Source organism: Temnothorax americanus, unplaced genomic scaffold, assembly GCF_048541705.1.
Source record: "Temnothorax americanus isolate GAGA-0224 unplaced genomic scaffold, ASM4854170v1 Scaffold73, whole genome shotgun sequence".
NCBI classification, from domain to species: domain Eukaryota; kingdom Metazoa; phylum Arthropoda; class Insecta; order Hymenoptera; family Formicidae; genus Temnothorax; species Temnothorax americanus.
In genome coordinates this window covers 108350-126997 of record NW_027509796.1, presented here as the reverse complement: position 1 = coordinate 126997, position 18648 = coordinate 108350, and the positions used below count along the sequence as shown (strand labels likewise).

General features: G+C 36.0%; 4 protein-coding genes and 1 pseudogene across 6 annotated transcripts; 1 reads left to right on the top strand and 4 right to left on the bottom strand.

Moving 5' to 3' along the window:
• Positions 1-5587: 5587 nt before the first annotated feature.
• Positions 5588-6856, bottom strand: LOC143906537 (uncharacterized; annotated as a pseudogene). The gene is made up of 3 exons (XR_013259560.1): positions 6792-6856; positions 6277-6624; positions 5588-5979 (listed from the first exon to the last, which is right to left on the bottom strand). The product of XR_013259560.1 is annotated as an uncharacterized LOC143906537 (transcript).
• Positions 6857-6903: 47 nt separating this feature from the next.
• On the bottom strand, positions 6904-10134 carry LOC143906591 (uncharacterized). The gene is made up of 4 exons (XM_077422782.1): positions 9862-10134; positions 9379-9554; positions 8891-9301; positions 6904-7843 (listed from the first exon to the last, which is right to left on the bottom strand). The coding sequence occupies exons 1-4, from the start codon at positions 9981-9983 to the stop codon at positions 7809-7811; spliced, it is 744 nt and encodes a 247-aa protein (XP_077278908.1). The 5' UTR covers positions 9984-10134; the 3' UTR covers positions 6904-7808.
• Positions 10135-11644: 1510 nt separating this feature from the next.
• LOC143906594 (arf-GAP with dual PH domain-containing protein 1) lies at positions 11645-14304 on the top strand. The gene is made up of 6 exons (XM_077422784.1): positions 11645-11791; positions 12184-12409; positions 12582-12780; positions 12853-13212; positions 13289-13511; positions 13587-14304. Exons 1-6 carry the CDS (start codon positions 11677-11679, stop codon positions 13652-13654), a joined length of 1191 nt encoding a protein of 396 aa, XP_077278910.1. The 5' UTR covers positions 11645-11676; the 3' UTR covers positions 13655-14304.
• Positions 14206-15697, bottom strand: LOC143906596 (mpv17-like protein). Of its 2 annotated transcripts, XM_077422789.1 has the most exons (6): positions 15400-15697; positions 15128-15312; positions 14928-15040; positions 14780-14850; positions 14533-14717; positions 14206-14428 (listed from the first exon to the last, which is right to left on the bottom strand). In XM_077422789.1, exons 1-5 carry the CDS (start codon positions 15532-15534, stop codon positions 14553-14555), a joined length of 669 nt encoding a protein of 222 aa, XP_077278915.1. In that variant the 5' UTR covers positions 15535-15697; the 3' UTR covers positions 14206-14428; positions 14533-14552. The 2 variants fall into 2 exon arrangements, with proteins under 2 accessions (XP_077278915.1, XP_077278914.1); XM_077422788.1 differs by having other exon boundaries at positions 14208-14717.
• Positions 15698-15934: 237 nt separating this feature from the next.
• Positions 15935-18132, bottom strand: LOC143906597 (alpha/beta-tubulin-N-acetyltransferase 9-like). The gene is made up of 6 exons (XM_077422790.1): positions 17527-18132; positions 17330-17439; positions 16690-16746; positions 16491-16631; positions 16323-16417; positions 15935-16091 (listed from the first exon to the last, which is right to left on the bottom strand). Exons 1-6 carry the CDS (start codon positions 17601-17603, stop codon positions 15987-15989), a joined length of 585 nt encoding a protein of 194 aa, XP_077278916.1. The 5' UTR covers positions 17604-18132; the 3' UTR covers positions 15935-15986.
• Positions 18133-18648: the final 516 nt, after the last annotated feature.

Sequence of the window (18648 nt, the reverse complement as noted above, 5' to 3'; positions counted from 1 at the left end):
TTTTAATATTAAATTAACTGACGAGAGAGAGACAGAACAATATTGATGACTATTTTTAAGGTTAAAGGGCGTTAAGGTTTAAGGTTATAGAGGGCGCGCGTGTACTTCTCACAGGGAGTAAATGTTAAACTTTTGTCCCTGCTATTAGGGACGAAAGTACGTACTTTCGACCGAGGTATGAAGAAAATATATGTATATAGCTTCGCGCGAGTTGACCCGCAAATTAGATGAGATATAAATTGATAAATCTTGCGACTGATCTAATCTCGGATTTCCCTAACGGACAGACGACAGGAGGGATATACGAATATAACCGGCAACCAAACTTGAATGAAACTTTCTAGGAGATTGCTCCCGCGGGACTCGTGACGGAAGCTAATACGCTTTAAGAATATCACAAACGGAAATGGTGAAAGGGGCAATCTCGAAAGGTGCCATTTAATTCGAGGAAAATCTCGGCGTTTTTGCCAAGCAGCGTGTAGAAAAAAAATTCATGTCTGCAATTTGAAAGAGCTCCGCGCTTTAATTTGATCCTAAAAAAATACGCGATTCATTTCCTAATCTCCATGTTTCCATATAGCCTTTTCGAAAATGGAAATAAATGGACGGAAATTAATAGGGGGACTAAAAAAGAAATTCGAGGATTTCAAAGACTGATTTTGAAGATTGAAAAGACCCAGGAAAGAGCAAGGGAAAGAGATGTGAAAATAAAATCGGAAGATCAGAAAGTCTCATTTGACGTAATTTCACAAAGCGCGCGTTGCCAAGGATCATTTTTAAATCGATTATTTTAATACGGTTATCATTATTATCTTTATTTCGGATATGCGATTACTGTCGATCCGTTCTAGTTCGGTTAGTGCTATATTCGAGGTCGGATAATGAACGGTCCAAAATAAACTCGAATCAAACGAAGTCGACGGCGGGCGATTCGATCGCGGCTGCACGGCACGAGAGGCATTCTGCTGGAAAAAGAATCTAAGACGTGTGAAGGGACCGTCGAACTTTTCACGAACTCAAAAACTTCGGGATCTTCCCTCCCGCTGAGCCCACTCACCCGCCTGATCCCGCTTGTTCATCCCGCTCACGTACGCGAGGGTGGTTGTTTTGGCGATGAGGGTAGCCGGGATTCGCCCGGGCGGTGCTCTCGGCAAAATACGAGATCCGAATTATTGGGACGTTCCACCGAAACCATCGCGATTTCCAAGTGCGACACGTATATGAAGTCGATATATCGTTCACGAGTGTTCTTCCTTTCAAACGGGTTGTCACGACGGGGGTGGAAAAACAAGCTCGTTAGGAATACATGAGAAACCGTGTTATTAAACGGATAGAGAAACAAATTTTACTTCTCAATAATGTCCTGCTAATAATAAAATAATATAAATTGCTTAATTATCAAGAATTATTATAGGAAGCAATACTGCTTTTGACAAAAAAAAAAGAAGTGTTAAATCAAGAATTATATACAAGAAGTTGTATAAGCAAGAATCTATATAATCTTGAAATAAGATAAATTGCGTTAAACGAAGAAAACTTGTTTAAATAAAGGTATTTATATAGTTTAATAAAAAAAATAGTTGAAATAAATATAAAGTTGAAATTCTCTTATAAGAAGATTATAGGTTCTTGCTTATATACAAGTATGTGAGTCTTGATTTAACACTTCTTTTTCTTCTGTGCAGGTTTTTAATCAGCTTTGAATAGATGGAGGAATTTACATTCCATTTTCTTTTTTCCTATCGCATTTTGAAAAAATATAACAAATTTAAACGCTATTCAATATTTTTTAAGAAAATGATTTACGATTTCGTTAGATTAACGGCTTTATTTTATCTTTTGCTAAAACGACTCGTAATCTTATATGTATATTATATGATTCTCTGCGTCTGTTTTCCCTTTTTCTACCCTACAGAAAGAGAGGTGGTTTTGCCGAACACACTCACCGTCGAGTGATCGTCATTATTGGCAGGAGCTGGATCCCGTGTTTCGAGCAGACAACAGAAGTGGCTTGTACCCGTCGCTATAGGTACAAAGAGCACGCCGGGGATCCGCGAGACACCCCACAAAATTCCAACTGCAATAAATTATATTCGAGGCACGTGCCAGTCGTAGGGGTGAGCGTCGTGTGTGCTGTACCAAATGGCACTTTCATTGCACTTGCCCCCACGGTCTTTGCATCTTGCCGAGTTTCGTCACCCCCAATTTATAGCTCCTCTTCGTCTTTCTTAGTTTTTTTAGGGGTGGAGGGGGCGAGAGCCACTCAAGTGGAAACACACGTATCACACATTTATTACACGTTACGTTTATTTATAGAATTTTTTGAACACGAAGTTTGGAGAGCAATTGTGGGCAATCTGATGTTCGAGGAAAGGGGATAATATCATAAAGAAGGGGGATTCTCGAGGCTTTTGTTTTATTTTCGGCACTTTTAGCTTTTTTTTATGGCAATTCTCCTCGATGATTCGCATCGAAGATATTTTATCTTTAGACTGTATCCACCGATAGCATCATTATTTTCCAAAATGATTCGCCGCGGTGCGCGAACGACGCGCGTGGGAAAAAGGGGATGGACCATTAAGCCACGCAAGATACGTCATTTTTCATACTTTAACGTAGCGTATACGGGTGCGTGAATAAACCAACGTGAGATTCGCTCGGGCGCGAGCGAGCAGCGATAAATAACACCAGCCGGTGAACAAATGATAATTACGACGAAACCGTGTTTTGAAATTTTGTTGTGATTTTCGTACACCTGGCACACAGAAACTATAAAAAATACAAGCCGTGTAACGTGGCTACTTTTATCTTTATTAAAAAAAAAAAAAAAGATATTTAATAATCCTAATTCCTGTCCAAGCTCAACCTCTTCCATAATTTTAATTTAAAACATATTTTACTCTATACGAGAGATTTTTAAGTCAAATGAAATTTACAAATAGAAGATTACGCTCTTAATTAGCCCTCTTCTATATATTTCTGGATATCCAATAACATCAGAGCCTTCTACTTCAATTTCAAATGAAATATTTTTTTCTATTTTTTTTCTACTTTTCCTCGTAACTTAAAATCGTTGATCCTTAGATTTTCGAACATTAGTTCGTGAACCTCTCTCTAAATTTTTCAAATTTGTGACTCTTAAGTCCTCTACATTTTTTTTTAGATACTCTGCATCTTTATTTCCTCTTCATAATACCTAGATTTCTACAATTCCGATTACATTGACCCATAAATCGTCATTCGCGACGCATATATGGCCCTAGAGCTGGCCAGATATATGGATCTCGCCTATAACCGACTGACTTGTCGTTCAAGATCGCGAAACATTCGTCGTTAACTTATTACCAGGTGGAAATAATGCGCGAAGTTGTAGAAGCGTCGTTATTGCCAGACATTGCGGCGAGACGTTAGTTTCGTGTCTCATCGTGCGGTTGACATTTAATTCAAAATCTTGTGTTACCCTTCCCTGGCCACGACTCGAGCTTATTCACGCCTTTAGCCGCAATGCCCGCGCGCGCACTCATAAATCTCGGAAAACTTGCCGGTGGCTACGGGCTAACCACCCACCAATTAGCATCTCGAATTCGAGGGTGCGAGCGAAAGTTTCCGATTTCCCTATTGTCGCAACAGCGATACCAAAGTGTCTCCTAGACCCTAATCTTAATAACAGATTCTTCGACGAGGTCGAGGTCAATTTTCCTTCACACAAGATCGTCTTAAAGAAAAAACGGAATTATTTGTAACTGTTTTATAATATTCCAATATCTCATAAATTCTCCAAATCCTTCTCTTTCTCTCTCTCTCAAATGTTCGATATTAAATATCTCGATTGTTAAACCTTAAAGCATGAAAAGAGATCTTTAACTTTTAAAGTCTTATATAGCTTGAACTTGACTATTTATATTTTATAATAACTTTATTTAAATCGAAGAATTTAAAGACAAAGTTTTCCAGCAAATTTTTTATTTTGAAAAATTTCGCATTGAATCGAGAGAAACACGGTCTCCAAATAGTTCGAAGATGCCAGCAATCGAAACGCCCAACAACTCGTAACGAATGTCCAGAGGGTGAGTGGCAAATGGTCGGCTACAAAACAGTGAGAGCTCCCTATGGGCTCGTTCTCGACAACGGCCGTCTGCAAAAACATTAATCACAAGTCGCTCGGTGTTTGCACAGTCTATTTCAAAGCTTGTCCTACGCACTTTGTCATCGATAGATCGTCGACAAACATTTTCGAGCTTACAGCGGTTCAGATTTGAATCGGAGGCAGATAGAATACATAGATAGATAGATAGAAGCAGAATATAGGAATAGCGAAATATCGATCGTTTCTTTTTTGCTTTAATAATTTGATATAAAATAACCCGACTATAAATAAATCCAAAACTAAAAAATAAAAGGCGAAAATGTAAAACGTGATAACTAACGTGCTTTCTTCATTCGTTTATATACCTATAACATAAACTGGCTTATTTATTTATAATCAATTATCGATTATCATTATTGATTATAAATAATGTAATTGAATATAAATTATAAATACAGATACACACATATCTGTATTTTAGAAGTAAAGAATATCGTATCTTCAGTTTTTGCCAAAATGGAGTTAATTTTTCAATATAACGAGAGCTTAAATTGTATAATGGTAAAACGTCTTACGCGCGCGCGTCTATTATTATACTAGTTTCTAAGATATAATGCTTAGAAAAAGTAATATTAAAAATGTATATAGTGCTTAATTTCTAAACCAGATACAACATGTTATTGGCAGTTGTACTATTAAAAAATATGTTAGTTAAATTACTTTATTAAAAATTCAATAAATCAAGTTGCTACTTTTATTTTATATCTAAAAAAATATATCATTTTTCTATTTAAAACTTTAAACTTTGTTTTCTCTAAATTCATAATAATGGAAATACGATTCATTACCTCTAAGATACAGATCGATATATTATACAATTATTTAATAGATAATTAAGTATTGTATATTTATATGTTTTATAAAATGTCAAATTATTATTAGAAAGTTTATATAAAAATATATAACATATATATATTTATCAAGAGACACGGTAGTGTCTCGCGCCAAGTACACGCGGAGCGAGGAGCGAGACCGACCGTGTATTATATAACAAAAATATCGTTTTTTCTAATTTTGAGCAAAATGAAACACGCAATTCCTTTTTATCATTCCCGAAAAAGTTATTGTTATACATTTATTTAACATTATTTTATGTTTAGAAAATGATAAATACTTTCTCGCGAGTGCTTTTTGCTTCGCATGTTACTATATAAGAAAACGGCAGACTATGTATCTACTGAGCCACCTAGTAGGAGATGACGATAACTAAATATCAAGATTCATGATGATTGTCCATGTCTATCATGGGACGTAATTCGGATCCTATTTTTGCCATTAATTAGAAAGTAATTAGATATAATTAAATAATTATATCTAAAGAAAGTGTTTAAAGAATTTAAAGAAAATATTACGTAAAAATACTTGTGTATCTCTAGGAATTCAGTGATTTTAGTTCTGAATGTTTGGCAGCATAAACAGGTTGAGTCTTTTTTCGACGAGTCTCGGAACACCAATCGTTTAAATTCGGTTTATTTAACATACAATATGTCGATCAAAATTCATTTATATTAAATATAATTATATTGTTACTGTACATCACAATTTTCGTCCGTCGCACAACTATTTACAGCATTTCTTAACACTTATTAGATATCCGTAATCGCTTTTTTTTTACTCAAGTCCGTAAGTCCAGTATCTGCCTTTCTAGTCTCCTGATTTTCCGTCGCAAAAATCTTACGGTCAACTTTTGCTGCATGATTTTTTTTATCACCACTTCCCAGTAAATTTTAGCTTGCACTGACGATGTGGAGATTTCTTCCCATCGAACGTCATACAGATATTTCTTGCGGTTCTTCTCCGGCTCACTTGGGCCTGCTGGAGCGAGCGATAGTCTACAAAAAATTAATTATTTTATTAGAGAGAAAAAATGCCATTTACGGATTTTGTCTGGACTGCACATCTTGGTAGTCTAATAATATTGTGTGAATTTTATATACTTTTTCACACAATATTATTAGACTACTAACAATAAGATCTAGTCCAGACCATAAATGGCATTCTTCTCTTTAATTGATTGTATATCATAACGGGGTCGTGTTTCACTTATTATTATTAATTATTTTGTATTTAGTATTTTTTGTTTACTTTTATAAATACCCGAGCATCATTACATATTAAATATTTCTCACCTTTCGGACAGTTTGTCGTCTCTTACAGCTTTTATATGTAATTCTACAATATTTGAAACTTTGTTCTCAGGGGCTCTCTCGCTATATTCAATTACAGCAGTGTTTGTTGACTGGTTTTCTTTAATTATTGTGCTTTGATTGTTCGAAACTGTCCAAACTGTCTCATCCTTGTTTAGATGGAGGGACGGTATCGCCTCCTTCTTCAAATAACGTTTGCCTCCGACTAGTCTGTACCTAAAGTCCTCTTCCTTAAAGTGACGTGAGCATATTTGCGACGATCCGATAATCTTCTTGTCCGTGCCGATCACGAGCGACCATTTCTTCAGCAATTCGTCCGACTTTGGGAACCTTAAATGAATTGCGAAGTAAATAACGAGATACGATATTCATTGTAAAGAAACTGTAAGTAGACAGAAAATAATCCTTTGCTTCGCCAGTAATAACTAATAAAATTGTTGTTTAATTCGACCTGACTGACCACCTTTATTGAATGTTAATATTGTAAGTACACTTACCCGAAAAGCGACACATCCGACAGTGATACGTCTTTGCTCGCACGATATTTGCAGCAGATGCATACACGTACGTGTCATTTGTATGTCAAAAAAGTATTAATTGTCAATAAAATGGTGGAAAAAACTTTAATACTTCAAATATCAAATTCTAGTGTTCTAGAGTAAATTGATACAATCTAGAACAATGTAAACAATGTAATCACTTTGATTTAGGAATATATCATAACATGGTTTAAGAGTCTTTTCTGTCAGATAATCCAAGAACAGAGTTGAAGGCGCTTTGCTACTCTGTAGTCAGTTGGAGTAATCTAACCCCAAAAAATCAAAATAATGCATTCATTTCGCTATAGAATGGCAAAAAGTATTGGCAAAAATATCTTTCATATATGCGTCAAATATCTTCTCTCTAATAAAATTTCTCATTCGAATTGTCAAAGTTCTCAGCTCGTCGTTTCTGTTTATAAATTAGTAACAGATCGTGATTGATCGTGACAGATCAAGAAGGACTCAAACCCAAAAGTGGCCAAAAGGACCAACTCCGAATGACAGACCTCGAACTTCTTCCCTAGGCCATAGGTTTCGCCATATTTTGCGCTGGTTATGCGCGGGCTCTAATTTGAAAGGCAATCGATACAATCAAAAAAAGATATATATCTAATAACAATACTATATCTAATAACAATACTATATATATATATATATATATATATATATATATATATATATAGAAATACTATAAAAAGATTTTATTAATTATTTACTTTTAATTGAAATACAATTTTGTTGAAATCACTGTAAGGTAAATGTATCAATGCCTGGACAGTTAGTGGACACGTACCTATGTCGGAACACCTTCATTATTTTAGTCCTTAAATAAGTAAATTAAATCGAAGTTTGTTTAAAATTGCAAGAGATTAGAAAAATATAATCTGATAGATGTAAAATTGAATATACAAATGTGTATCCGTCTTCAATCAGTCATAAACTTAAATATCATGTCCAATTCTTCTTTTCTCTTTAATTTGATTTTACTGATGCACTCTTATTGTACCCTGAAAAAATATTTAGAAATATTAATTAATTAGCATAACAAATAAATAATAAATTATACAAGACTAAATGCGAAACAAAGACATTTTTAACAAATGCATGTCCCAGATAAAAAAAAGTAATAAGAAATAATTATAATTTAAAAAGTTTGTAAAGAATTTAGAAATTCTGTGAATTGTTTTTATAAATTGTGAGAAAATGTTCACCAGGAATTTTAGCAGAGGTTACACTAGGGATTATTTTCTCGTGTAAGTTTTTATTGTTAGTAAGTTTTGTTATTAAATTTATTTGAAGATATATAAGTATTTATTATGGAAACGACTTATAAACTGAATAGTGGATTTTGCAGAAACTTTTGCACTCTTGTTTGAGTAATAATATTAATATTTTTGAAAAATTTTGTATGCAATTCTGTGATATAATTAAAAAATGCTGCACTTGATACATAGTTGCTTTTAATACATAAAAAAAGTAATATAATGTTTCTTCGTCTATTGTAAAATACGGTTTTTTCTATTATCAGTCCAGTCCAGTGATCGGATTAATTGATAAAAGTTGGAGCCCACATCTGAAGTAAGACCAACAACTTTCAAACCAATGCTTTTTATCTTTCTTACTGCTTATGGTATAATTGTCAGTAAATTAGATGCCTTTAATTGTAGAGTTTAAAAATAAATAACTTAATGGTTTTTCATGATTGACAGATGCCCTTAACCATAATCACTGCTACATTACATGCAGGCAACTGTGAACAATTCTATGTCTTCAAAACTTATAACTTGGTATGTTGTTATATTGTAAAATAAGTGTGCTTTTAAAGACAAAATATGCAGTATTTATTAATTTCTGGCAAACCGTCAGTCTTAATTTTTAATATTTGAAATACGCTGTTTTGTAATCCGGGACATATATGACAATTTTGTGTAAATCTTTTTAGAGTTGCACAGCTAGGTAAAATAATTTATTTGCTAAGTTATTATATACTTTGGAACTTGAAAAATATATGGATAAACAATATTATTTGAATGAAGCGCTATCGTATTTTCTACCTTTTGCATTTCGAAAGAGACGTGCTTGCATTTTTAGAAAATCGGATGTCTGTTTTGGAAAATATTTGTCTAGTAACATATCTAATGCATTAATATCTTCATTAATATTTTCATTTTTGGCTTTTTTTGCTTGATGTAATTCTAACTCCAAATTGGTTATCCTTCTTTTATATTCTGTTATCCGTTGATGTACTTTTCGTAGAGATATAGAAGATAATGACAAAGGCGTTTGTGTTCCTGATTCTGATACATCTGATACTTTTGCTATTGTTCTGTCTGTAAGTACATCCAGGTCCATATTATTAGGTACAGTCAAATCCAATGCAGTATTTTCTTTTTGCGTATTTTTAATTTTTGAGGTATTTATACAGCGTGTTTCTACATTTGAGCTACTTGAAATTGCTTCTTTATCTGTGAAATAATATTATATATTATGTATAATATTATTCTAACGTTATTGGTTATTGTATTATTTGAAAATAACTTACCATTATTTTTCACAATATAACTTGGAACGGCATGTGGCTGCAATCTCGTTTTCTCATAATTTAAGAACATATAATTTGCAAAATGGAGTTTGCATACTCTATAATCTTTATAAAGTTGTATGGCTGTCTTTGAAGTCAATTCCTCTCGACCACAGGCTGATACCCATAACTTTGACCTTCAAGCAATAGGCGCCTTTCTTATCTTTTTTGTTTTTTCAAATTTTTGTTATGTATCAATAACAATTAAATTTATCATACTTTTGGTCGTATTAAATAGAAACATAGGCAAATATTACTTTCATTAATTGTTTAATAACTGATTATAGAACATGGTTCAAAAATAAAATCAAACTCACCTTTAAATGCAAAGATAATTTTAAAATTGGTCTAATATTTGAACACTGTCTAATATTTCAACACTTCATGCAATCGGCCTTAAAAGCCTATAGTAAGTGGAAAGCAAGTAACATAATATAAACTGACCTTTCTGTATCTTTTGGGAATCGAAACAAAGTTTCTTTTATCCCTCGTTTGTCATTACTTGCACTTCGGCAGCCTTTGAAGGCACAACGATATCCACCTCTTTCAGTCATACTTTCACTCATATGTATGCACTAACTGGATTTTAACGGAATAATTGAACACAATATTGATTATACTCAACGGATTTAAATGACGGATTAAAGAGTGACTGTTAAGAGGTTATGAATCGTTTTATGGATGGATGTGTTGCAGTTGCAGGTTGCAGCTACTGCTACTACATATGTTTATTGTTTACAGCCGCATGTTGTTGGTTGTGCGATTCGGTCATGCGCGAGAGACAATTGGGCGCGTTCAGCAGACACAATTGTTGCACAACTGTTGAGTTCGTCTTATCAACAATCTGCCTTGATTGGTTCGTTCTAAAAGTAAGAGCCAATCACGTTCGACTGCTACTGAGCGGCTTGGTCTGCTGAACGCGACCAATTATTATGCCCGGTGTCCACGATGCAAGAACTTGGTCCAAGTTTTGGTTTAAGCCAATCAACTTGCAGCTCTTACAGAAAAGCAGCAGTTTCATTGGCTTAAACCGAAACTTGGACACAATTTTTGCATCTTGGACACCGGGCATTACAGAAAAGCAGCAGTTTCATTGGCTTAAGCTTTGTGTACACGATACTAGAAATCGGTCCGAGTTTCGGTTTAAGGGGATCCTAAAGCCGTCTGTAATACCGGCTTTTTTTCTTAGCACTAATCTTTTACGTGGCTTTATAGAAATGCAAAATTCTTGTCTAGAATTAAAGTACGCATCAAAATCTAGGTCATGGTGGTCGAATTTATATCAAAAACGAGAAAAAATTAATATTTTTGTTAATTTTGGTATACGTGACGACAATATTTGCTTTGTACAAAAATTCCACAATAAATATCCACAAAATTAGACCGGCATGACCTAGGGACAACATTTAAGAACAATATCGTGCAATTAGATCTAAGATTGAAAGCCTAGAAAAAAAGATTAGTTTAAATAAACTTTTATATGTGCAAAAGCACATTCAGAGGTTGACATTGCGTATAGCGAGAGATGGCGCAGCAATCGAAACAAGGACAGATGCCTCTCGTTAGACAAGGACAGATATAGATATATAACATAGAAAACAGGATTAGAAATGTTGACATTACCGACGTCGAGGAAGTTCAGCCTTCACTTTAGGATCCCCTTAAACCAATGAAACTGCTGCTTTTCCGTAAGAGCTGCAAGTTGATTGGTTTAAACCGAAACTTGGACCAATTTCTAGTATCGTGTACACAAGACTTTTAACCAAAACTTGGATCAAGTTCTTGCATCGTGGACACCGGGCTCTATGCCGTTGGTTATTGGAGCTCGATTCTTGAATTCATTCGCGAGAGAAACGTGTGCGCAAATGTAAAATTAGTGCGCGCGCGCGCGCGCTGATTGGCCGAGTTCATTCCCTATCGTTTCCTAGCAACGCCACTACCTAGGCTGCATTCGAAGACGTCACCCAATGGATGAAAACCCTAGAAAATTCTATAGTGCACGTGACACATGCTATAGATATTAGGCTTGTTCGCGTTGCTTGAAATCCCCAAACATTTTTGCACTTGAATGAGATAAATATAATATTCGGCCGTTGGAGAGAGAGAAAGCGAAGATGATGAGTGCAAAAAGTGCAAGCAACGCGAACAGGACTCATTTTCATCACTCGTGGTGCACCCGGGTGACGTTTTCGAACGTAGCCCTCTACGCGATCGTTTTTGTCGGACAAGCACGGAGGGCGCTCCGCTCGTTCACGGTATATGAACGTCGCCCACGTTCGTCAATGTTTTAAGATGGCGGATGCGAATGAGAAGTTGCTGGCGGAACTCCTGAAAAAGCCTGGGAACAACGTGTGTGCAGACTGCGGGGCCAAAAGTGAGTGTGTTCCGTAAAAGAGGTCCCGTTTACCCGAGCCGTCGCGGCCGAGCGAGACACATTCAGCCGCGACGTGCGTTCTTAACCTCCCGGCGTTTGTCCCGCGACGTCGGAATGTTTGTTTTTATCGTGATATTAAATATTACGATTACATAATGTAGCGTCGCGCGAGAACGGTCACGGCTCGTGACGCCTGATATTTGATTTGTGCGGCGTCACGAATTCCAACGACGACCGGACTCGATGATATCGTTAGCGATAGTACGCTTGAAACTAAACGACGAAAGTTGTATTCTTGATTACTGGGAATACACACACAATATCTCTTCTTTCTTTCTTCTTATACAGCGTCACACACTATTGTCACTGACTGGGCCGTCATTACGTTTCAGATCCAGAATGGGCATCTTACAATATAGGTATATTCGTTTGCACGAGGTGCGCCGGTGTACACAGGTCTATGGGAGCACATATTTCAAAAGTGAAGCACTTAAAGTTAGACAGATGGGAAGATTCTCAAGTGAATAGGATATGCGAAGTGGGTAATGCCGCAGCGAGATTGCACTACGAGGAACGTGTACCCTCTTGTTACCGTAGACCAAGCCCAGATGCCCCACAGTGAGTTATCAAGCTATCTGTGGTTTTCCTGTTTTAGTTATTGCCTTATGATATGGTTATCAGCTGGCAGTTGTATTATATTTTAATTAGTATCTTAATAGTATTTTTATTTGAATCAATATTATGTAAAGTGACTGAATTACCTTAGAAAGTAATTTACAAAACTTTATAGAGTTTTAGTTGAACAGTGGATAAGGGCGAAGTACGAGAGGGAGGAATTTTGTCACCCCGAAAGACAAAATCACTATGTGTCAGGATTCATGGAAGGATTTTTAATGAAACGTGGAAAGGAAGATTCGCGTTACCATCCTCGTAAATTTGTACTCTGCGAGGCGGAGGACACACTCAAGTATCACGTTAAGGAAAATAAGGTAACCTGAGTGAGATAGTGATGAATTTAAGTTCAGGAGAGTACAAGTGCATAATCTCACGTTTACTTGAAGGAACCCAAAGCTGTTCTAAGGATATCTGAACTGAATGTGGCGTTTGCGCCACCGAAAACTGGCAATCAGAACAGTCTTCAATTGTCCTTCATGAAGGATGGTACGACGAGACATATCTACGTGTATCACGAGGATCCGGAAGTAATCACAAATTGGTACCTCGCCATCAGGTGTGCGAAGCTGCATCGTTTACAAGTGGCGTATCCGGGTGCGAGTGAGAACGAGTTACTGTCGCAACTCACGAGGGATTTTCCGCGCGAAGGCTTTCTATGGAAAACTGGTCCGAGACATACAGACGCTTACAAAAAAAGATGGTTCACGTTAGACGGTAGAAAACTCATGTATCATGACGATCCTATGGTACGTTCTAATTTTTACTTGTATTGAGTAGCTTGTGTTACTTAAACGATCTACATTTTCCTCTCTACTTTTTAAGGACGCCCATCCAAAAGGTGAAATCTTTATGGGACATAGTTCCGAAGGTTTTGCGGTAAAGACCGGCGTACCGCCAGGTGCTAGGGATCAAGGATTTTCGTTTACTCTCGAAACACCTGATAGAACTTACCTGCTCTCTGCGCAAAGCGATGAAGACAGATCGCAATGGATCAACGTGATCCAAAAAGTAATAGATAAACCGCTAACGCCACAGGACGCGACCGGTAAGCCGGTACCCGGAACGTATAAAAACTTTAACCCAAAGAAATACGAATGTATACGTTGGTTTTCATTTACAGTAGCGGCGAGACTCGTAAGAAAGCGCACAGCAAGCGGAACAATGAATATATTTTCGTCCACGAGATAGGGCTGGATTCCTCTTAGACGTCTTTCTTAATTATTCACCGGTATTCGTTCGAATCGTATTGCCGAAATAAATACATGACTCAGCACGCAGGCGAAATGGCGCATATAGCTTCGGTTTACTTACTCATCTTGTTGCTGTTGAGTCATGTATTTAACTTGCGCACGGTTAATGTAGCATAGAAACATACGCATAAGACTGCTCGAAGATGTTGATCAACGTGGATAAACTGCAAGCACCAACCGCTCCTCGGTAACGCTCTTGCGTCGAAATAAATACTTGCGTCGCTTACGATCGAACCGAGTAGGCAGGCAGTATATCGTAACAACATTACAAGGAATTTTTACTTAGCAATAATATGCGTGATACTTGTCTCTTGACAGTGTAACGTTCGGAACACCAAAAGAAATTATCTTCCAGAAGTTTGATCTAATCTCTTATGAACAATCTATTGAACGGTAAACCTAGCTTTAGGATAGACATTATTTTAAAGATTCACGCGCGCGCGCGGATTCGCAGTATTTTCTTTTCTCCTTTTTTTTATTTTCTTAGCTGGTTTATTTAGACCACCATTTATAAGGCCACAAAGTGATAACGATACACACTCTGTACATACAAAATAAATTCTGAGGGCCTATCACTCATTTTCATTATTTCCTCTAAAGAATTATTTGATCTCCTAAGCTATTTCCATAAATGAAATCATATTCGGAAGTAAATATTAAACAATGAATTGTCTATACATGTGCTAATTGTGCATTCAATATTTTGACATTTCTGAAAATGTTTTATTGACAGTAGAAACGGAATGATATTATCACGTAAAAAATCGAGAAATCTGACTCGTTAACGAATTAGTAATTAATTATTCAGGTACGTACATGCATGCATATGAAAAATCTCAGTATTCTGCTTTGTGCTCGTGTTCGGAAACGGGTAAATTTTTCAAGTAACATAAAATGTTGACCCAGCAGAAAGCAGCAACACTGACATATATCACTCGAAAAGACGGCGGAATTAATAGAAAGTTCACAAATTGCACCGGCAACCAATAGCCGCACGAAGTCTGAAAAACAAAGGTTACATATAATTTCCGTAATGTATTAATTTTTGAATTTGGAAACGAACCTGAAAAGTGTGCACGAACTTAATTTTGCACTCTCGAAGGAGATCCGACTTAGCTTCCATTAAACTCATACCTGTAAGATTTGTGAGGCAGATTAAGCTGTGAAAAAGATTTGAGTAACGTTCACATGAAGCGTTCAAAGATACGAACTGATAAAGAACAAGATAAGTAATGGTGGGGTCAAGATAAATTGGTCCGCGAAGAGTTTTTTTAACACGATCTTCGTGGTTTTCCCACTGTAGAACGTATCGAGCCATTTGTACCTGTCGTTAATATATAAAATTAATTCGTAAGTTCATTACGAAATTGTACAAGTACTTTACAACTTAATGAAAACATTGCCGAAATACCATCCGTGTAGCATCGGTCCGGCCAAGAGGCAACCGAAGATCGCGTATCTCTTCAATTGCGGCCAGTTGTAGGTCGTCGAATCAGCACTTTTATCTACCAGATCTAACGTCTCGCAAAATTTTTGTACTTGAATTAATATTGGTCCTTTGACATTAGAAGAAATTTCGGACTCCGCGGCAATCGGCTACAAGATTACAATCCGCTCATTAGGATGAATATAATGTAGAAAGAATTTTACTCGTAAAAGAATTCCGAAATTCGGGAATTTCACCTCGGACATTTTACTGAAGCTCTGTCGGATGAACTCGGCGCTCGTGTAGAAGAAACCGTACACCATCGAATTAAACAACAACGGCCTTCTTTGCATAACACTACTCACAATTCGAAAAGCCTTTGTCAACGACATACTTTATTTTTATTTTAATACAGTCTTACTTTTTACTACAGCCGCGACTCCCTATCACTTGTTTCACGTTATTTGATACGCGTTATCAAATAAGCTGGATACTCTGCTGTCGTAGTGTTTTACTAGTGTTGAATAAGAAATTGGATATTGCCGCTTCGAAGAGTGACGCTGATACTGGCGTATAAAAGGCCGCACTAAGCATTTAGACTCAATCACGTTCAATCATGACTCAACTATGTCAATTGTATCGGCATCAGCATTATCTCCTCTCCCTCTTTCCCAAATCCCTATTACAATGTACATACATTGCAGGGAGGAGAAACGTACAGGTTGAATTTTTATATTTAAAAAATTTTTTATATTTTGAATATTTTTTTCTATACATTTTTCTCTAAAGTCGTACAATTATAAATGTATCAATTATTATAAATTTGCTGTAATAACAGTAATAGTTAATTAGGCATAACGGCTTGTAGTTCGGAATGCAACCAACTTATCCAATCAGTAGACGCTTCCTTCTCCAGGGTAACTTCTTGAAACACTTCACTTCTTTCCACCTAAATTATAATTTTGTCTGTATAGTCATTATTTATAGTTAGTTATTTCCGTTAAAAAATGGCTAATTTTCTGCGCGTGACTTAGACAACTTGTAGTCTATTTTATTTTTTAATTTAAACAAATGTTAAATCGTAAATATAAACTACATTGAACTATTGAGATCTCGAAGAAATTGGACTTTAGACATTTAATGCTAAATGCGCGACAGAAAGTCACGCCGTTTAACCCACCTCTCGGAAACCAAGTTTTTCAAACATTCTTATGCTCACTGCATTGTCTAATTTGATTTTGGCGCAAAATTTATTAATATTCAACGTTTCGGCGCCTGTTACGAAAATAAATATAAATCATAAAGAGGAGTGTTGAGTTAAATAATCGTTATCGTACGGCCAAGTTACCATAGAGTAACATTAGAATAACAGATTCCCAACCCCTCCTTTTGCCCCGACTTGCCTCGTCGGCTATCATAATTTCTATTTCGGCGATACATAATTCTTGCGAGTTGTGGAGAAACAGATTGGTGTCCCCCGCCATGGCATCTGAAACGAATCGGTCGAAAGAGACGGATTGATTGATACGACACTTAAAGATACATACCTACTTCACTTCCGGTTTGCAGGTAGGCATGTTTATCAAGAATAATGAAAGTGCATTCTACAACATAAAAACACAAGCACAAAATTGTATGAAAATCACCTAAAAGTGTGAGTAACTATTATATAGCGAGTTATTAAAAGAATTTCTAAAGTATTAGTTTTGCTTAGAGCTATCAAAAATTTGTAATTCTCGGCATTACATATATTAGTAGTTCATGCCTATTGTCTTCTTTTTTCATACCCCTTAGCATTCATTTCTTTTTGGCATTGTGTATTAAAACACATGTTTTTTATATATTTGCATTTTTAAATCATCTATATTAGATGATATGTATATATATATATATATATATATATATATATATGTAAAATATTTTTAATATAGAAATATACATACAAAACGTAGAAATAATATTATGGCTTTGATTGCATATACTTGTGAATGTAAAGAAATGCGCAGGACTTTCTATCCACATATATTTAAAATAGTATAGGAAGAGATCAATGTGTGGAGATAAAAAAGAGAAAAAAAACAATGGGTGTAAAATGTTACACACACTTCAAGTCAATGCCCAGAATTACATATCTTCGCTGGTATTAGTGTAAAACCTTCTGTTAGTCTAGGTCTATATGATAATTACTGTCCTCATCCTCCAACCACCTTTTCTGCATCTTGAATTCTTCATCCAATGTCAACGGCTCGGAGCTCGTCAAATACTGCAATGTAGGATTTTTCATCCACTCGTGATACCTGAACATGATTTCCGAGACGGCGTGTCAGTCGTAAGGGCACATCCGATTAAATGTTAAGAGATAGTTTACATGCAACAATACAAACTTTATAACGTGCTTTTCTTGATACGGTACTAAAATTACGTTCGTTCCGCTGATACGAGTGTCCGTGTTCCTCCTCATGATTGAATATGAATTTAATTAAAAAATTTACACTCCTTACAATATTTTACTTTTTTTTTTTAATGTTTGTAATAAGACTAGTCTAGTCTTATCACCTTGTCTCCAATCGACCCTAGTTTTTTTTTACACAAATCTGACTCCTTTTTTTAAACTTCATACAATATTCCGCTTTTTTTTTTTAATTGATTTGGGATAGGCACATTCCTATCATCGTGTCTCCAACTAGGCTCCAGTTTTTTTACATAAATCTTCTCGACAATATTTTGCAATTAAAAAATAGGTTTTTTTTGTGAGTTTTCCTCGGGTGAGGGAAGATAAGTGCCTTCACCCCCTCCTTGGAGTCTGGAGCTATATAGCACTAAAAAATAAGTTATGTTTTCAGAGGTTAGAATTTAGAATCACATAAAAGCGGGGAGCCCGGAGCACACACTTCTGCATTAAGCATAAGAAAATTGATTGGTCCAGCCAGACACATGTGCATAGGCCATGCACGTAACAAAGTTTTAGTCATAATCGTAAGGTCGTAAGAAAATAGACCAATCACACTCGATTATTTTTCGAGCTCAAGGAGAATAATCGAGTGTGAATGGTCTATTTTCTTACGACCTTACGATTTATGACTACAACTGCGTTACGTGCAATAGCTTTAAGGGTTGATTTATAATAGCCGTAACCGTTGATTTAAGCCGTAATCTTTAAGAAATTGACCAATCATAGTCGAATGTGAGAAGAATAATCGACTGTGATTGGTCAATTTCTTAAAGATTACGGCTTAAATCAACGGTTACGGCTATTATAAACCAACCCTTAAGGTTTATTTCTATAAATGTAAGGTTAACATCTATAAAACTGGCTATGAATACGGGCCTAAGGGTGCGTTTCCACTATACGTGTCGCGCGCGCGTCACGACGCCGCGTTATGAGTTATCCAATCAAAACATTTCATTTTATGATGTCATTTCCGACAAGCCTTAACATCGGCAGAAAATTGCGAAAGATCAAGCATGGCGGTATTTCCTGTCTTTTTGCGCCAAGCCATCGTTTA